This window comes from Talpa europaea (assembly GCF_964194135.1).
Source record: "Talpa europaea genome assembly, chromosome: 2".
Lineage (NCBI taxonomy): Eukaryota > Metazoa > Chordata > Mammalia > Eulipotyphla > Talpidae > Talpa > Talpa europaea.
This window is the reverse complement of record NC_140068.1, coordinates 66327883-66346049: the sequence shown is the minus strand read 5'-3', so window position 1 is coordinate 66346049 and position 18167 is coordinate 66327883. Positions and strand designations below refer to the sequence as shown.

The following is an 18167-nucleotide window of genomic DNA, read 5'->3' as shown; positions in this document are numbered from 1 at the left end:
CTTTAGTCACATCTGGCTGTTTGCACTTAAGTAAAGTAAAAAGTTGAGTTCCTGGGCCTCCCCTGGTGGCGCAGTAGTTGAGCGCTGGGCTGCGATGCTGCCCGTAGCCTCTGCAGCGCTGGTTCATTCCCCTGTCACTGGTGAGGGTCCCCCCCCCAAAAAAAAAAAAGTTGAGTTCCTCAGTACACTAGCTACATTTGTTGTACTCAGTGTTCACAATGACTGGTGATGACTGTTTGGACAGTGCAGATTCAGAACATTCTGTCACCCAGAAAGTTCTATTAGACAATGCTGTCTTAAGGGATATTGTCACCAGATAGATCAAAACATTTGTTTGCTTTATTTCATTTTGTTTATTTTTGTTTGCTTTATTTTTCAGACCCAGTTTGTGGAGAAAAATAATGATGCCTTACATATGTCTCTTGAATCCTTAATATGTGAATCCAGGGATAAGTTTATAAGGGAATTATTTGAATCATCCACAAATAACAACAAAGATACTAAACAAAAAGCAGGAAAACTTAGCTTCATCAGTGTGGGAAACAAGTTTAAGGTATTTGTTTTAAATACATTATTTAAAAATTTTAGCTGCATTTAAAATATTTTGTTTTAAACTCTATGGTAAATAATGTAAACCACTATCACAAAGCCTGTGAATGAAATTCAAACTCAGACCTTCCTTGTTGGTATTTGTATACAAAATAGCAAAGTAGGTGTAGCAATCCTCCATACTGAAATGCTTGTAATTTTATAAATGTGTTCTTTCTTGGTGCTTAACATATCTGATTACTTCTCCTAATGTTCTTTCTTCTCCTTACTTTCTGGTTGAACCTTCAAACCTTCTCTTTCCCACTTGTGTTTTCTGTTTCCTTCCTTATTCAGCAGTTTTGTTCTAGCTGGAGTAATCCAGCTCGGAATGGCTAGAGAGAACTAGTTGAGTTGAGAGGAAAATCAGGCACAGCCAGGGGCTTCAGGTAAATGATCACTTTTGTGGACTCTTATTTATAGAGTGGCTACCATGTTAAAAAGAGCCCGGCTTAAGTTATGACTCTGTAATTAATTTTCGACCTGTTGTCGTGCATAGTGCTCTATGAATGTACTTATTACACTAAAAATTGCTTAAAAGTTAAGTACTTGGTGTGGCAAATCCTTCAAATTGCTCACTTAACATTGAGAAACATTTCATTTGTTTTATTTTGGGTCAGGATTTATTCTTTGAGGCTTAACAAAGAATGGTCACATGATGTGTCAGAAACAGAACACTGCTAATTGATTCTAGTTATTGAGAATTTAGATTTAGATACATTGAGATAATTTAAAATATCTGTGTCATAAGCTTAATGAGTAAAAAATTATAATAAATAGAGCAGAGAAATAGAAATAATTTCTCTTTCATGTTTCCACAAGTATTATTATTGTTTTACAAAAAACTCTTGTCTTTCATTTTATCTACTTTATAAATAATTAGAAGCAGTCCTTAATTATCAGAATACATTGATACTGAGAGTGTAAGTGTCCTGAAATTCTTTGTGGATTGAAATGGACTCAAAATAACTAAAATGATAAATGATGTTTATAAAAGCTAGATTTTTAAAAAAGCTTAAACTTAAATACAGGAGGAAACATATTTTCGGAACTGATTAAAAAGTCTTTAACTTTATCATCAGTTACAGTAATTAATTATGAGTTCCTGATAGTCTTGAACAATATTTTCCTTTTATTTGGATATTCTTAAATTCCTGAATAGACATATAAAGATTGATTTAAAATGGTGCATTAGTCTGTATGAAATGGATATTCATTACATGTTTTCTGACTATATTATTGTAATAATAATAATGGTAAGAGCATATCTGAAATTTTAGACAATATAAATAAAAACAAAAACATTCTTAAAATTCTTTGGATTAAAGTATTTAATGTTGAGCCTTGAAATGTCTTAAAATTACATATATCTAATAAGATGTATTTTGCACAGTAAACAGATGAAAGTTATAAATGAGTGATATTATTAATAAAATATTTCACATTTTTCCAAGTGTTTCTTTGAAATGAAATATTAGTGAGTATTTTAACTGTAGTAGAGCAGCTGATTAAGTGAAATTGTATCTATGTAAGGCAAGAAATATCAGACTGCATTTATATAGTAATATTTCAGTTCTCCAGCATCACTGAGAACCAAAGTTTTATACTCAGAAGTGGCTTTTCCAGATTATTGAAACACAACCCTTTTACTGTTGGTGTTATAGAAGTAATTTTTTGATGGAAATCTAATTCTGTCGTATGTAGGAATATTTATATGCTTTAAAATAAAATACAAATAAAGCATGGGTTGCATGAGACTCCTTCGTTTTAAAGCATACTATTTTATTTTAAATTATGTTTTTCCTTGGTGATTGGCATTCTTCCCTCTTTTCTCAGATGGTATTAGTTTGTTTTTGCTGCTTCTACTCTTCTTACTGGCTTTATCTTCCTTTTGAGGGGAAATAGTGTACTCATTAGTTTATAGATTAAGAAGCACGGGCTTTGTGATGATTTTACTTTCTGTATTGGTGGTTTTTATACTTGCTTTTCAGTTGTGTGATGGTGGAGATTAACTTTAATTAAGGTTGTCAGAATTCTGTCAACCAGTTTTAGTGGACTATGATTTTATTTTTTTAATATAGTGACAAATACATTCCATTTTTATAACATAAGCCCATGTTATCTGAAGTATACTAGTATCATGGGTTAGAGAATGAACTTCATTGTCAGGCCTATATTGAATTTTGGCTTTGCCATTACTGACTTCATGATCTTTGGCAAGTTATTTATCTCTTTCAGTGATTCACATGTACTAAGAAGCTAGTAAAGTATCCTTAATTAGAATTGTTGTGCAGATTAAACATGATAATGCCCCGGCAAAGCTTTAAGCAGTGCCTCACTCATAGAAACTGCAAAGTATGCCCATTTTTATTACCATTAATTATAGCTATGATTGATCCAATATGTTAATTTAAAAATTAGCATTTTAATTTGTCTTGTAAGCACTATAATAAACTTCTTAGTATAAAATTGATATCAACATTTTACATAATTTACTTTGCAGAGAAGAAAGCAAATACATGATTGAATTCATGATCACTCAATGTTATTAAAAATAGTGTTCATTGTCTTTTTTTTTTTTTTGAAGAAAATTCCCTTTACTTTTAAAAGCAATTGAAGTGTGAAAAGTTTGAAAATAGTAAAGAGGATTTCTATAACTAGGCAGGATAATTCATTTATGATAAGTGGTATGAAAAGCAATCCTAATATGGTACTATTAGTGTATATTTTAGACATATCTTCATTCTTGATGGAGTGTGACACAAACTACACCTAGCTTGCACATATTCAAATACTGCTCTATTGACCTCTTAATGAGTGCATCCCCACCCTTTTCATTTCCTTCTTCATAACCTGTATACTTTTTCCTCATTTGCCCCACCTACAAGTGTGCATGTACACTTTTTTTATCACTAATTTCAGTCTTTTAATTATACAAGTTCTATATAAGTAAAATAAACTATTGTCTGTGGCATTACATTAGTCATACATTTTGCATGACATTATTTGTTAAAGAGTTTCCATATTAGAAGCCATTAAACTGATGTGTTGTATGTCAGTATTATTGCATGTTATTTTATTGTAATAAAGAGCTAATATTAACTTACAAAATTGAATGCTTCTGCTTTTTGAAACACTAAGTTGATTTCCTTTCTTCTACAGACACAGTTAAATTTGCTTTTGGATAAACTTCGAAGTACTGTGAGTACAATTTTAAATGTTCCTTTTTTAAACTGTAATTAGTAATTACCCACATGTGCACAGTAAATTTGGAATAATTAGAAATTCAATTTAAACCAAATTTCCTTCACTAAAAATTTCAGGGTTTTTTTTTTTTTAAGATTTATTTATGCTTACAAGAACTGGGGTACAGGCCAGAGGTGCAGGAGGTGGTGTGAGAGGATTCACCAGAGACAGAGTGGGGAGCAGAACAGGCAGACTGACTGAAATACACTGCTGAGGGGAGCAATGGGCAAGACAGGAGAGGTCTGCTGTGCCATGTGGGTAGCTCCTTGGCCAGCCTGGGATTGAACTCATGCTGCAGAAGCTGCGGACAGCTTCACAGTGCTGTGCTTACTTAACCCCTTGTGTCACCAGGGCGTTCCTAAAAAGTTCAGTTTTTAAAATGATTTTTTGTTAGTTTTGTTTTGAAAAAAGGTGAACTGTATATGTAGAGTCAAATTATTTTATAGATAATGTAGAATTCTATGAATACTGTTAAGTATGTTGTAGTTTTAGGAGAGTGAGGATTATTAATTATTATGGAGAAAAATATGAAAACAAATAGGCATAATATTTTACCTCATCAGAGTTTCCTAGGAACCTGTTTTTGAACTAGACAACATAGTGGTTTTCTCTAATTTTTTTAAACCATCAAAAGAAACTAGATATATGGTCAGATAAATGAGGCATGCATGATTCTAAGACCCCTTTTAAAGAAATTCACAGAACTTAACTGAGTAATCTTCCTTTTCAAATACTCATCTTGAAAAGCCAATTATTTATTCTGTTGGTGTTGCATTGCCTAACTTATTAACTTGTTTTGAAATTGTTAAGTTCTTTTAAATATCCTCATTGTTTGCATATATTTCTCTCTTAAGAAGCAAACATCTTTAAAGACCAAGTCTGATGAGGAGAGTATTTTATATTTATTCCCCAAATATAATGGTACTCAAAAAAGATGAGATTATTTAAGATATCTGAACACAAAGCATTTCTAAAATGTGTGTTATAAAAGTTTTGAAAATGAGTTCTATTGTTGAAATAACTATTCAGTGTTGCAAAATGACTACTTTGAAGGGGAGCACATATTCGATTCTAGTATATTGGTTTCATTGTTCAAAAGTTTCATTGTGTGCCTATTGGTATTCTTTCTGCCTCGTTCAAAATCTGATAGCCAATTACAAATAAATGCTTTAAGTTGATGTTTCAACTGTTATTTTACAGGCCACCTGAGAGTGACCTTTTGTAGGAGGTATAATTTACTTCTTTCCTCATAGTGCAATTTTCTTATCACAGAAACATAGACTAAAATACATTTAATTGTAGAGTAAAAGTACATGTATGGCAGCTTATGAAATGTTATTAAAATATGTTAAAATATCTCACAGCTAAGATATCTGTTTATAAAATTTCTTCGAGCATAGTATAATCCTACATGTAATATACAGCGCAGAAATTTACTCTAAGCTTTAAATTACAAATGTGTGGTAATAAAGTTTTAAATTCCATAGTGATATTTCTAAAGCAGTTCATAGGTTAATGATTATAAGCTCTGAAAGTTGCTGGTATTCACAGAAATAGAAAAATAGTGCCATATGTATTGTATCAAAAATTGCCTTTATTCCACTAGGGAGCAAGCTTTATTCGTTGCATCAAACCTAATTTAAAGATGACAAGCCACCACTTTGAAGGTGCTCAAATTCTGTCTCAACTTCAGTGTTCAGGTATTTCCATTTTTTAATGGTCTATATAAATGTGTGTAAGGAGTGCTAGTTAATACACAATTTAATATATCTGGTGTTTCCAAATAACACTTTTCTTGATTATTTTAAAGAGCAATAATTTTTTTGTCTTTTATTTCCTTTAATTATAAAAAAGGCATGGCTGGCAAGTTATTTGAGCAATATTGGGATATAGTTTGTTGTGAAATAAAATTTTATCATTGAAGTAAAATTCCTAAAAGCTTTTTAACTATAAACCTAGATCTCCCTTAAGTAGACTGCTTACCTATGGTTTTCTCAGTCCTGCAGTTTGTTTCTCATTCTCTGCATAACTGGATCCACAGGTAGGTTTTAATATCCTTGCTTCCCATGCAACTGTTTATGGGGAAAAAAGAAAACGATGCAATGTTGTCTACTCTTTGGAACTGTTATGCATTTGTTTTCACTAGCACTTCCTAAGCCTTGCCCTGCCACTTTCTGACTTCACTCAATCATAGAAGTTGTAGGCACCAGGTTCCCTATTTTTCCTTTATTCTATGCCCATCCTCTATCGCTACCCATACTATACCTTTCCCCCAAGGCATCAGTGCTTTCTCTTCCTTTTGTGCCAGCTCAGTCTCATGACACTGTCTTAAGCTGTTTTGCATCTGACTTGTTTTGCTCCTCTGGGACAGATTTATAATATTGCTAAGGTCACTTAAACATCAGAATTCCTCATTTTCATGGGCTCCTTCCAAAGCCCTACCTCTGATTTTATATTTTTTGGTAATTTACAGTTTTGTAATTTAATTTAAAAGAGACTTCCCCGGGTATGTCAACTATAGCCTCCACCCCTCCAAATCTGGATCTGCTTTTTGATCCCTTTAATAAAACCTTAATTGTTGATGAATGTAATTCTGTCCTTTTCTTCTCATATGTACAGACAGGGTAGACAAGACAGATTCGTACCATTATAAGTTCATGATCTCTAGGGCCCTCGGGCCCACCCTTGCTATGTTTCCCAGATAAGCATGTTCTGTTTCTCTATGGAGACCTGTGACACTCACCCTAAATCTTTGAGCTACTGCCAACAAATAGCCTCACCTCTTTACTGAAAAACCCAAAGCATTATCTGTCTGCTACTAAATACCACCTACCTGCATAACTTTACCTCCTGTTAAGAAGGAGGAAGGAAATACGAAGAACCTTTCTTCCTAGTGTAGACAATAGTTCCTTAGGATGCATTCCTTCATACCTTCTCATGAATCTTCAATACTGATTGCATATGTTGAACTATACCCTTTGAGATGTGTCTCTCCCATTTCCATCTAAACTTACTAAAACCTCATTTTAATTCCCTCTGATCCACATTCACTTGCAGTTGCCTCCCTATATTGCTCCTCCTTGTTTTTGCCCCTGTTTTTGCCTTTTCTTCTCCAAGAACAATTTATCCATTTCTCATTTTCTTGCCTTCTTCTCATTCCTTAACACAGAATTCACCTTCTACTTTGATTAGTCCTCCAAAATAGTTCTTGAAAAAGTCACCAGTGATTTTTTGATCCTAAATAAAATGTTCATTTTGAAGTCCTGATCTGCAGAGCAGCATTTGACTCTTAACCAATCTCTCTAACATACCTTTTCCTTGGATCCTGAAACTGCAAATGATCATGCTTTTCTCTAGAATTAGGTGCCCATACCTGATTCCTTTATAGACTGATCTTCTTTTACCTGGATATTATTGTTAGAGTTTGTCAGACTTTGGATTAGGCCTGATTCCTCACTCTTTATGAACATTATGCAATATGACTTTCCATGATGCTGGAAGTTCCACCAAACTAGTTCAAGTGCTCAATAGCTAAAAATGCCTCTTGGCTACCATATTGAGCAACACAGATATTTGGGGCTACTGAGAACTTGAAACATGGCTTGTGGGACTTAGAAACTAAATTTTACTGCATTTTAATTTTTTTAAAGTGGAATTTAGTCTCGTGGCTAGTGGCTGCCATATTAGAAGGCAAAGTTATATATATTCTCTACATCTCCCAAGACACATTAATGTGACCTAAACACTGTCTTTTTTTATCCCCAGATTTATTGAGTTATAATTAAGATACAACACTGCATAAGTTTAAAGTGTACATGTGTTGATTTGATACACTTATGTATTGTGAAAATGATTACTACCATAACATTAGCTGACACCTCATCACATCACATAATTACCTTTCTCCTTTTTGCAGCAAAAACATTTAAGATACACTCTTTAGGCAACAGTGAGTTTTAGTACTTCTTAATTCAAGCTGTAACCATCTTTCTCCTGGCTTTTTGCTGTAGCTTCCTAGTTATTCTTCACTTACATCCAGAATTATGATTTCATAACAAATCTCATGTCTTTTTACTACTTGAAATGCTGTAATGTCTCTGATCATTATTAAGGTAAATAATACCTTCATTTCACAGTCATAATTAAAAATTTTATAGATATTTATAAAACCATTTAATTTTTCCTTCCTCAGATCTCTAAACCCACTCTGTTTTGTCTTGCCCTTTTAACCCTGCTATCTGCCAGTGCCTTGTATATCTAAGATTCAGTAAATATTGTTGAATGAAATTCACAGTCTAGCAATATGAAGATTTGTTTGTGACTAATTTTAACAAATACTGGAAAAGTTTTAATAATTAATGTGCATTGTATACCAGCATGTAGTATAGATATATTTTTTAAATATTTTCTTCAGGTCATCTTTATTTTGAGTTTGACTTTTATTTCCATTTAGATTTGTCTTTAGGATTTGTTTAGCCTAAAATAATAATTTTTTTATTTCCTAAGTGAACACTGAGTGCTCTGGCAAGTCAAGTATGCTTAGACTTAACTGTATATACTATTGGATTAGCAGAATATGGGCTTACTGATGTTTTACCTAGGATTCTTCTTTCAGTAAGCTATGTTCTTTTTAACATTATAAGATATATTGGCAGTTTAATAAATTATACCAACTCATAATAGTTTGATTTTTTAAAGTAATAAAAATAATTTAAAGTAATAATTTTTTTGCATACCAGTTTATAAAATTTTATTGAATTGGTTCTAGTCATGTGGGTAGGTAATGAGAAAAGCAAAAAAATACAATAACTTGTAGAAATAAAAATATTGATAATACTTTCCAAAATAAAGAAATTTAAGATTTAAATTCTATTTTGCTTTTCATCTTCCATTAGCTTTTTTCAGTTTGAGGATTAATTAACATAGGACATCTTTTACTAAAATTACTTTTCTTTTTCTGATCAGCCAAGACCAAGGCACAGTGGTGGAAGGTGAGGGGAGGCAGGTTTTCTGCTGTAATCTTGGACTGTGCTGCCTGTCTCAGGCAGCAAAGAAGGTTTTTGAGTATAACCAGCCAGGACTATACCAAGGACCCCAAACTTTTAGAGGAAGAGATCTTTAAATTCACTTTAAGTGCTGAGAAAGTAGCAGTAGAATTATTATTATTATTTTTTAAAGATTTATTTATTTATGCATACAAGAGCTAGGGTGAAGGCCAGAGGTGGGGGCCAGTGAGAAGATTCACCGGAGACAGAGTGGGGAGCAGAACAGGCAGATCTACTGAAAAACAGTGCTGAAGGGAGCAGCGGGCAAGACAGGAGAGGTCTGCTGAGCCATGTGGGTCACTTCCCTGGCCAGGGATGGGAACTTGTGCTGCAGTGGCTGCGGATAGCTTCATAGTGCTGACATTTAACCCCTTGCATCATCAAGGAGGCCCCTATAATTGGTTATTTATTACAATCCATTAAATTTGTAATGAACTTTTTTGCAAACCAGTTCATAAGTTGTCTACAGTTATAGAGTAAGCCAGGGGACTCAGAGATGGAAGATGTGTATGTTTCTAAGGAGACTTTGTGACAGCATCAACCAAACATTACTTTTATTTCTCCAGATGTAAATCTAGAAATTTCTTTCCATAGGAACAACGGCCTTATCTGTTTTATTCATTAATATTAAAAATTATAACAATTATGTATGTTCACAGTGACAAAAACTAAATAGTACAGAATAATATAAGTAAAAAGGCTTACTTTCCTCAGGGGTGGCCACTTAACCGTATGTCTGGGATATACCTTTTATATTGGTTAGATAGAGTTCTGCCCTATTTTTGATTAATACATCATATTCTATAATGGTTTTAACATAATTAATTGACATTTAGGTAACTTTTGTGATTTTTTTTTCCTATTGCAATGACCCAGTTGACGTAATGGGCATTCTCCTATGCATATCTTTGCTGACATGTGTGACAGTGTGACAAGCTGTAGTTTCATCATAGAAGTTCATCATAGAAGTAGAAAATACTGAGTCAAGTGGATAAATATTTCTAAACTGTCATCCAAGATTGTTGCACTGGTTTACCCTTTTGAGAATGTAGGTGTGTGCTCGTTACTGTCATCAACCCTGAGCACTGTTAGTGTTTTATATGTTTGTCAGTCAGCTAGATTAAAATTCATTCTGACTCCCTTGAATGACTATCTTTCCTATTAGGTTATTTAAACATAAAAATCCACTCATTTTCCCATGTTTTATAGTTTTGCTAATACAAATTTTTGACCAGCAGTAATTAATTTTGGTATATGGAATCAGGCAAGAAGTCAGTGTTATCTATGTTTTTCCAAATGCCTAGTCATTTGTCCTAACACTTTTTATTGATTTTTTTCCCCATTTCTTTGAATAGTCCCAGAAACTAAAATTTTGGTCTTTTTGTAAACAGAAGTTCTGGCACTATCACTGTATTAGAGCTTTTCACTAGTTATTTTTTACTTTTTTTGACAGGAAAAGCGCAGATTGACTCAAGGCTCAAATTAACCACTTATTAGAATTACACCTAAAACAGTTATTCATCCTGTAGATTCTTTACCCCAAGAGACTAGTTTCTTTGAGAAATGAGTGAAAGGTAGTGAAGAGAACTCTCCTTTCTTTTCCATTTGTTTTGTTTAAGCACCAATGAGAACTTGGGGATGTGCTTGACTACTTTTTGGAGACTCTATTGGGAATCTTGTTCTAAAATTAACCCCAGTGCCTTTGCCTTATACAGTATGATTGCTTCAGGTTTCTAGCAAGAAAAAAATTACAAAAACTTAATTTGTGCTTTCTAAAGATCAATAATTTTGTCTGTAGAAAATAGTCAAACTAATTTCAGAAGAAATTTGGCTATAATAGCTTTAGGTGGTGCTTATGTTGGGACATATGAGTAGAAATATATCTCCTCTATATAATAATTTCATTGCTTATAATTCCTGTAATTTGATTCTTTCTAAAATTTTATTTGTAAAAATTGATCATTCACAATTTATTTATGGACTTCTGTATGTGATCGGCAGTAATGTGTGCTGTTTTTGAATCTAGGTATGGTGTCTGTTTTGGACTTGATGCAGGGTGGTTTCCCATCTCGAGCTTCATTCCATGAACTCTACAACATGTACAAAAAGTATATGCCAGATAAACTTGCAAGATTAGATCCAAGACTATTTTGTAAGGTACAAATATCCGTTCAATTAAAAGCTCTTTGTTATAAACTGTATTCTTATTAAATACCAGTTGGCATTTAACTTTTTAATTTTTATTTTTCAGGCTCTTTTTAAAGCTCTGGGCTTAAATGAAGTTGACTACAAGTTTGGATTAACAAAAGTATTTTTTAGACCTGGCAAGGTAAATACATTTTATTTTAAACTTAAACATAATCAGGAATATGAATAGTTTGGGTCAGAGAATATTTTTAAGGCTTTAGTGATTTGTATTATTCCTAAATTATATGAATACTGATAGCATGCATATTTACACACACGCACACACACACAGTCTCCCTATTGTGAGAAGTTTACAATGTGCTTTACTCCATATAGTTAGCATTTAATTCAGCTTTGGAAATGTTGGTGACAGTATATTGTTTAATTACATTTTTCATTATATAAGTGTTCAGCAAAAAATACTTCTGTTTTAGGCAAGTTGAAAGCATTTCTACAACATTAATTCTGTCTTCAGTAATTACAAATTTCATAGTACTTTTGAATCTTCATTGAGACAGCAAGTTTTACTATAGTAGATGATTATGGTATAGAAAATTGGATTGGAGAACTGAAGACATGATTACTGTCAAACACTAATTTTAATATTTATAGCTTCTTGTACCAGATTACAAGATTGAGTTATAGAATATTTCATAACAAAATTATATAATACAGAACTACCCAGTGCTATTTATAGTGTTAATAATATTTTTACCATTTGTACTTTTCAAATATTGACTGAGTAATTGCATCCTCATAATTTTAATCAGTTGTTTCTATATAATAGTCAAACATATTTGTGTGATTTAGCAAAGTTGGAAATAAGTCTTTAATGCCTTGACAGTTAAATTAATCATAATAAATAAATCTGATTTCATGTTTTTGGGCATAAGGTAAAATGTGTGTATAGCTAATATATGTACTTCTTTGTTAATATTTTTGCTTTAGAGGGCCCATATGATTTCCTATAAGAGAAAAAGATTGAGAGTTAATATATAAATAGTCATATTTGACTTAGCTATTATCAAACATATTTATTATAAACTGTTGAGTTTATAACATATTTATTGTAAACTCAACAGTTTATAATAAATTCTACTTTAGGGCTATAGTAATTATTTTAGAATGAATAACCTATTAGAAAAAGCTCTTGATTTTGTTTACCTCCAGAAAGATCCACTAGTACAAACACAGGCAGATTTTCAGACATCCTTAAATTTTTTTTTTTTTTTTTTTTATTTTGTGGGACCTCACCGGTGGCCGGGGATCGAACTGGCACTTCAGAGGCTGCGGGCAGCCTCGCAACCCAGCGCTCAACCTCTGCACCACCGGGGGAGGCCCCAGACATCCTTAAATTTTTTTTTTTTTTTTGAGTTTTGATAATAAGCTATATTGATATGATGTGACATCATCAATATGTTGTTGTGGGATAGGAATATATGGTAAAATAGAAGTAATTAATGTAATTTGTTATTAAATTATGGAAATAATGCATTGTATTTATTAGTAAATAGCTGTTTTACTTGTCTATCTGCTTTTAGCAATTTCTATCTTTGACCAAGTTAGGAGTGAAGGTTGAGGGAGAGAAAAGTACTGGTGATCTTACATAGCTCACCTTCTCTTGTCAGCAGCTGCATACAAATATCTGGAAATGTGGATAATCCACTCAAGAGATATAGTAGCAATTTTCCCCATTCTTTTCTCAGTAAACTGTTTGCCATCTGTAATTGTCATTTAGGTTTCTTTTTCTATTTTTGTTACTGAATCTACTAATTAGAAATGGGTAACCTCCATTTATCCCTTCCTCCCCCAATCCAAAGACCTAGAGGAAAGAAGAGAAAGGCAGCAAAATACCACCAAGTGTGTTTGGATTTGTGTGTACTTCACTGAGACATGTCTGTGTAACATGTTTATGTAATTGGCTTGTGACTGTTTCCAGAAAATTAGATTTTGGATTTGAGTTCCAGTTATTTCATGTCTCTGTATGTTGAAACATTTTTATCTTTTGATTTCTAATGCCATTTTATTTTTTAGTTTGCAGAATTTGATCAGATTATGAAGTCAGACCCTGACCATTTAGCAACACTGGTTAAAAGAGTCAATCACTGGCTTATCTGCAGTCGCTGGAAGAAGGTTCAGTGGTGCTCACTCTCAGTCATCAAATGTAGGTGTTTCCTTCACACCAAGAACTGTTGTTATTTTGGAAATGTATTGGTTTGTGGAATCTTATGAACTTGTCTCAGTGGTGAGTGCTGGACAGCAGGGACTGTGGCTCTTGTTCATGCGGTGTTTCTGATTCCTCAAGTAATACCTCACACGTAGTATATGATGGTATTTGTGGACTTTCTGGTGTGTGTGTGTATGTGTGTGTGTGCGCACGTGTGTATGATACTTTTTTTCTCTGAATGTGTTATAGGAGAATTAATTACATCATGTCCTAAACAAAGCTCACCATCTCTCCCTCTCTCCCTATGCACCCCCTTACAGCCATCCTCCCAATCTCTCAGAATTAGGCTGGAACTTTTCTTTTTCCACCTCGCATTACCAGCACACATTTGAAAAATTTGAAGGTTGTGATTATCTTCCTGATTCCAGAGATCTTGTCAGTCAACAAATAGTGTTGATATCTCTTCCAAATAGTGTGCATTCTTTCCTCTTTCTTGCTAATGCATTAGTGGAGCACCTCATCCCACTTGCATAATTACTTCAGTAATTCTCATACTGTTTTCCTAACTTCTCAGAGTAATCTTCTCAGAGATCTCTCCCTAAACTAAAAGTCTTTTATTAAGGTTCTCCTTTAATGTAAGTCAGTTTAAACTTTGAAACTGTTTTCCAAAGCCCTGTAAAATGGGACTTCAGCTTCTGTTTCAGCCTTTTCTCCTACCTGTGCCCTTTAAGACCCTGTTTGCTGGCATAAACTAAACTGAGCTGCTTTCTTCTGTTTCTACCAGGTGTAGCAACTGCTTATCTCTGACTCACAATAAGGGGAGGAGGGGCACAATATGTTCACATGGGAGTCTGTGGCAAACTTTTAATTATAAGGAACTATTTTCAGTAACTTGATTAAATTTATATGCCCCCTCATAATCTCAGAGTATGTGAAACAGTGCTAGACACATGAAAAGGATTCTGTAAATTGTTACTTATTAATAGAAAAACTTAATTCCTTTGATGTCATGAAAAGCAACAATGCAAACAAAAATTATTACTGAGGTCTTGATAGACAGTTGTAAATACAGATAAAAGGAAAACTATAATAAAGAAAAAAGATAGCAGGAGCTCTTTTCCCATCATTTTCCATTACTTATATAAACCTATTTGTCAGTCTGGTACATGCTTTCAGCTTTGTACATTATAATGGGAAGCACATTATATTAAAATTATCTGTACTGTCCCATCCATTTGACTGTATTATACAGTGGTGCTGAAGTCAATAACCAGATGGAATTTTTTGCAGGGTGTTTAATAGGGACACTGAAAAAAATTTCAAGGTCAGATCAGTCAAGGACTGTTTAGATCATTCTGGGTAACTGAAGTCAAATACATACCTTTACTGTGCAACTGTCAGAGGAATGTTCATTGTGAAACTCCAGGGGAGGTATAGCATATAGCATTTCCTAAGTTCATTTGATAGCTGAATCCTTTTTTCAAGACACACCTGTTAACATTTTATAGACCAGTATTGCCAAGGACAGTTTGGGAAGCAATAGTGTAGCATAATAAGGAAATAATGTATTTAAATAGAAAAACCTACCCATATGCATGCTATATTTTTTATTTTAAGAAGTATAAGGAATTAAAGAAATGTTAAACTTGGCTGATTTTGATGTCTGGTATAATGCATTCATCAAGATTTCATGTATTTTGAAGGATGCTGTGTGGAAATGAGTCATTTAAAAAAATTATGATTAAACAGTAATTTTCTGTCCTTATGTCCTTAGTGAAGAACAAAATAAAATACAGAGCTGAAGCCTGCATTAAAATGCAAAAAACCATTCGAATGTGGCTTTGCAAAAGGAGACACAAACCTCGGTAAGATGAACAATACCTAAAGAATCCTATAAATCCTATAAAGTCATAATGAAACACAGTTTGGATATTCACAGTTTTCCCCTTTCTCATGTTATTTATAAAAAGATACTAGTCTACTATGCTTTGTCTGTTTAAAATCAGCAGTGGAGGACTATCACTGTGTTTTAGTGACGGAGGTGTGGTGATAATGCATCTGAAGAGGTGTGAACCTGTACCTCTGAATCACATACAGTAATATAAAACAATGTTACTTCAGTAAAACTTAATTATTAACGAATTCATTGGTTCATTAATTCATTAATTCATTACTTCATTTGACAAAAGGATGTGAGCATTTCCAAATATGTAAAAAATATGAAAGCTTTAAATAGGTGGTTGAAAGCAGTGCTTTTATTCTAATTATTTTAGTCACTTGTGTTTCTTGATAAATGTTGACATTGTTTTTTTAAAAATTTCAAAGTTTAAAGAGCATAATTTTTGAGATTATCTTTTGAAAACACCATCACACTGTAAATATAGTCTTTATTTCTTACTGTTTGAGACTTTCATTTTTAATTTGGGTGTTTTGAACTTGGAGGTGTGAATAGCTATTGTTCTTTAACACTTTTCCAAAGAAATTAAGTCATTTAAGTTATACTATAATTTTAAGTCTTAATGTAAATATAAAATACTTAAATCCTATTGACAGATATCAGTGTCATTCACATCCATATTTGATTATTTCTTTTTTACCCTTAACAAGAGACCTGAAAGAGAACACTGAATAAAATGAAAACAAATAAAATATCCCTTTTAGTAATATGTAATAAAATTTCCATTTTATTAAAATGAAAATTCTACTTATAGCATTAAATAGTGATATTAAAGTGATGAAATATTGTCTCTACAGCATTGATGGTCTGGTTAAGGTGGGCACATTGAAAAAGCGACTGGATAAATTTAACGAAGTAGTAAGTGCACTGAAAGATGGAAAACCAGAGGTGAATAAACAGGTCAAGAACCTTGAAATTTCAATTGATGCTTTAATGGCCAAAATTAAGGTACGTAATTTTAACCCAAATGCCTTTGACATTCTTTTATAATTTAATATCTTTGTTATTGATATTGAAATTATACTTACAATGTCAATGTTTAAAAGGTAAAATGTCACAAATATTGAGTCTCATTGACGGTAAGGATGTTCATTATAATCTGTGTTTGAAAATGTTCTTTTTTTTAAAGATTTATTTATTTATTTATACATACAAGATCTGGGGTACAGGTCAGAGGTGTGAGGGGTGAGAGGATTCACTAGAGACAGAGTGGGAAGCAGAACAGGCAGACTGACTGAAAGACACTGCTGAGGGGAGCAGTGGGCAAGACAGGAGAGGTCTGCTGCGCCATGTGGATAGCTCCCTGGCTGGGGATCGAACTCATGCTGCAGTGGCTGCAGATAGCTTCATAGGTTGTGTCTTAACCCATTGCGCCACCAGGGAGGCCCTGAAAATGTTCTTAACAAGAAGGTGAAGAAGAAGAAAATTTTAATGCAGTTCCTTCTGTTATAAGGGAAGATCCCCCCCACCCCCACACACTATGATAAACTTTTGCACAATCATTACTGAGAGAGGCTAAATGTAAGTTATTTTGTTTCATGTTTTCTACTTGATAAAACTAACTTTTACATTATAAAAGTAATGTAATATTACTGAAGAAAATTTTGTAGAAAACTATCAAAAAATTCATTCCCCCACACTAACCTATTATGCTGTTGTATATTACTCTTCCTGTCTTTTGTTCTAGTCTTATTTTCCCTGCATCTATTTTTGCATAGTTCTTATACATTTAATTTTGAGTCCCTGCCATTATGTTATATTCCTTGTCCATGTTATTACATTTTTTTCATATTGGCTATATCATAATTGACTTAACTGCTATTAAAATAGCAATTAATCCCACCCTCCCCACCCAAATTTTGTAGGAAAAAACAGGGAACCTTTTATGTCTTAATTTTCATTTATTTTACTACCAGTAGAATCAAAGCTTTCTTTTAACCTGTTTATTTATTAATTATTATATTTATCTTTTCTTATCTTTTTCTCAGTTATATACTAAGGTCTTTATGTTTTTATATCTGGTTTCATAGGTCACTGTAACTATGTGGGATATGTGAGCTTTTTATCATACTTTCTCAGATATTTTATGTAGACTGGTATATCTTGGTTTTGGAAGGTTGGAAGTAGAAGATCCCCAGCCAGGGAGCTATCCACATGGCGCAGATCTCTCCTATCTCGCCCACTGCTCCCCTCAGCAGTGTATTTCAGCTTTTCCTGAGAAAGCTCAGGAAAAGAGAGAAAATACTTTGGATAAACTTAGCTGATTTTACAAATCTGTCTAGAGCCATCTCTATTTATATGGTATTATTATCAGTTAAATCCAACTCCGCTACATTGCTTGAAGACTTACTTAGGCAAATCACTCAACAATTTTGGATGTATCAAGTATTTTCTTAAATTTTCCTTAGGGTACTATTTGAATGTTATTAATAAAGAGTGTTAAACTGACAGAATTAGTGTATCATTCCTTAAAAAATAATTTTTAACTACAATATGTTTTCTTGTCCCCATTATATCCTTTGATAAATTCAGTAGTGTTCCATACATCAAATTATTAGGCAATTTGAAGAGATTGAAGAGATAACTTTTTAAAATGCATGTTTATTATTTGGTTTTCTTTAAGTCCACTATGATGACAAGGGAACAAATACAGAAAGAATACGATGCACTAGTTAAGAGCTCCGAGGAGCTCCTCAGTGCGTTACAGAAAAAGAAACAGCAGGAAGAAGAAGCAGAAAGACTGAGGCGTATTCAAGAAGAAATGGAAAAAGAAAGAAAAAGACGTGAGGAAGATGAAAAACGCCGAAGAAAGGAAGAGGAGGAAAGGCGGATGTGAGACATTTATATTTTGTTTTGAATTAGAAGCTAACATAATAGTAAATTCTTGGTTTTTATAGTGATTAATGAATATTCTTGTTTTAAAAACTCATCCTTAGTTTAAAATACTAATTTTAGAATAAGTTTGAAAGTGTGAAAAATG

General features: G+C 33.0%; 1 protein-coding gene across 10 annotated transcripts in view; it reads left to right on the top strand.

The window, feature by feature from the left end:
* The window catches only part of MYO6 (myosin VI), a gene marked incomplete at both ends in the record, with an annotated part of 84002 nt that overhangs the window by 43936 nt on the left and 21899 nt on the right, over nt 1-18167 (top strand). For all 10 annotated transcript variants that reach the window (XM_084228597.1, XM_084228603.1, XM_084228601.1 and 7 more), the window contains 9 exons: nt 380-553; nt 3748-3786; nt 5438-5531; nt 10903-11033; nt 11128-11205; nt 13098-13227; nt 15005-15095; nt 15985-16135; nt 17811-18019. In XM_084228597.1, the coding sequence (XP_084084723.1) occupies nt 380-553; nt 3748-3786; nt 5438-5531; nt 10903-11033; nt 11128-11205; nt 13098-13227; nt 15005-15095; nt 15985-16135; nt 17811-18019 (1097 nt within the window). The remainder of the gene's footprint in view (nt 1-379; nt 554-3747; nt 3787-5437; nt 5532-10902; nt 11034-11127; nt 11206-13097; nt 13228-15004; nt 15096-15984; nt 16136-17810; nt 18020-18167) is intronic.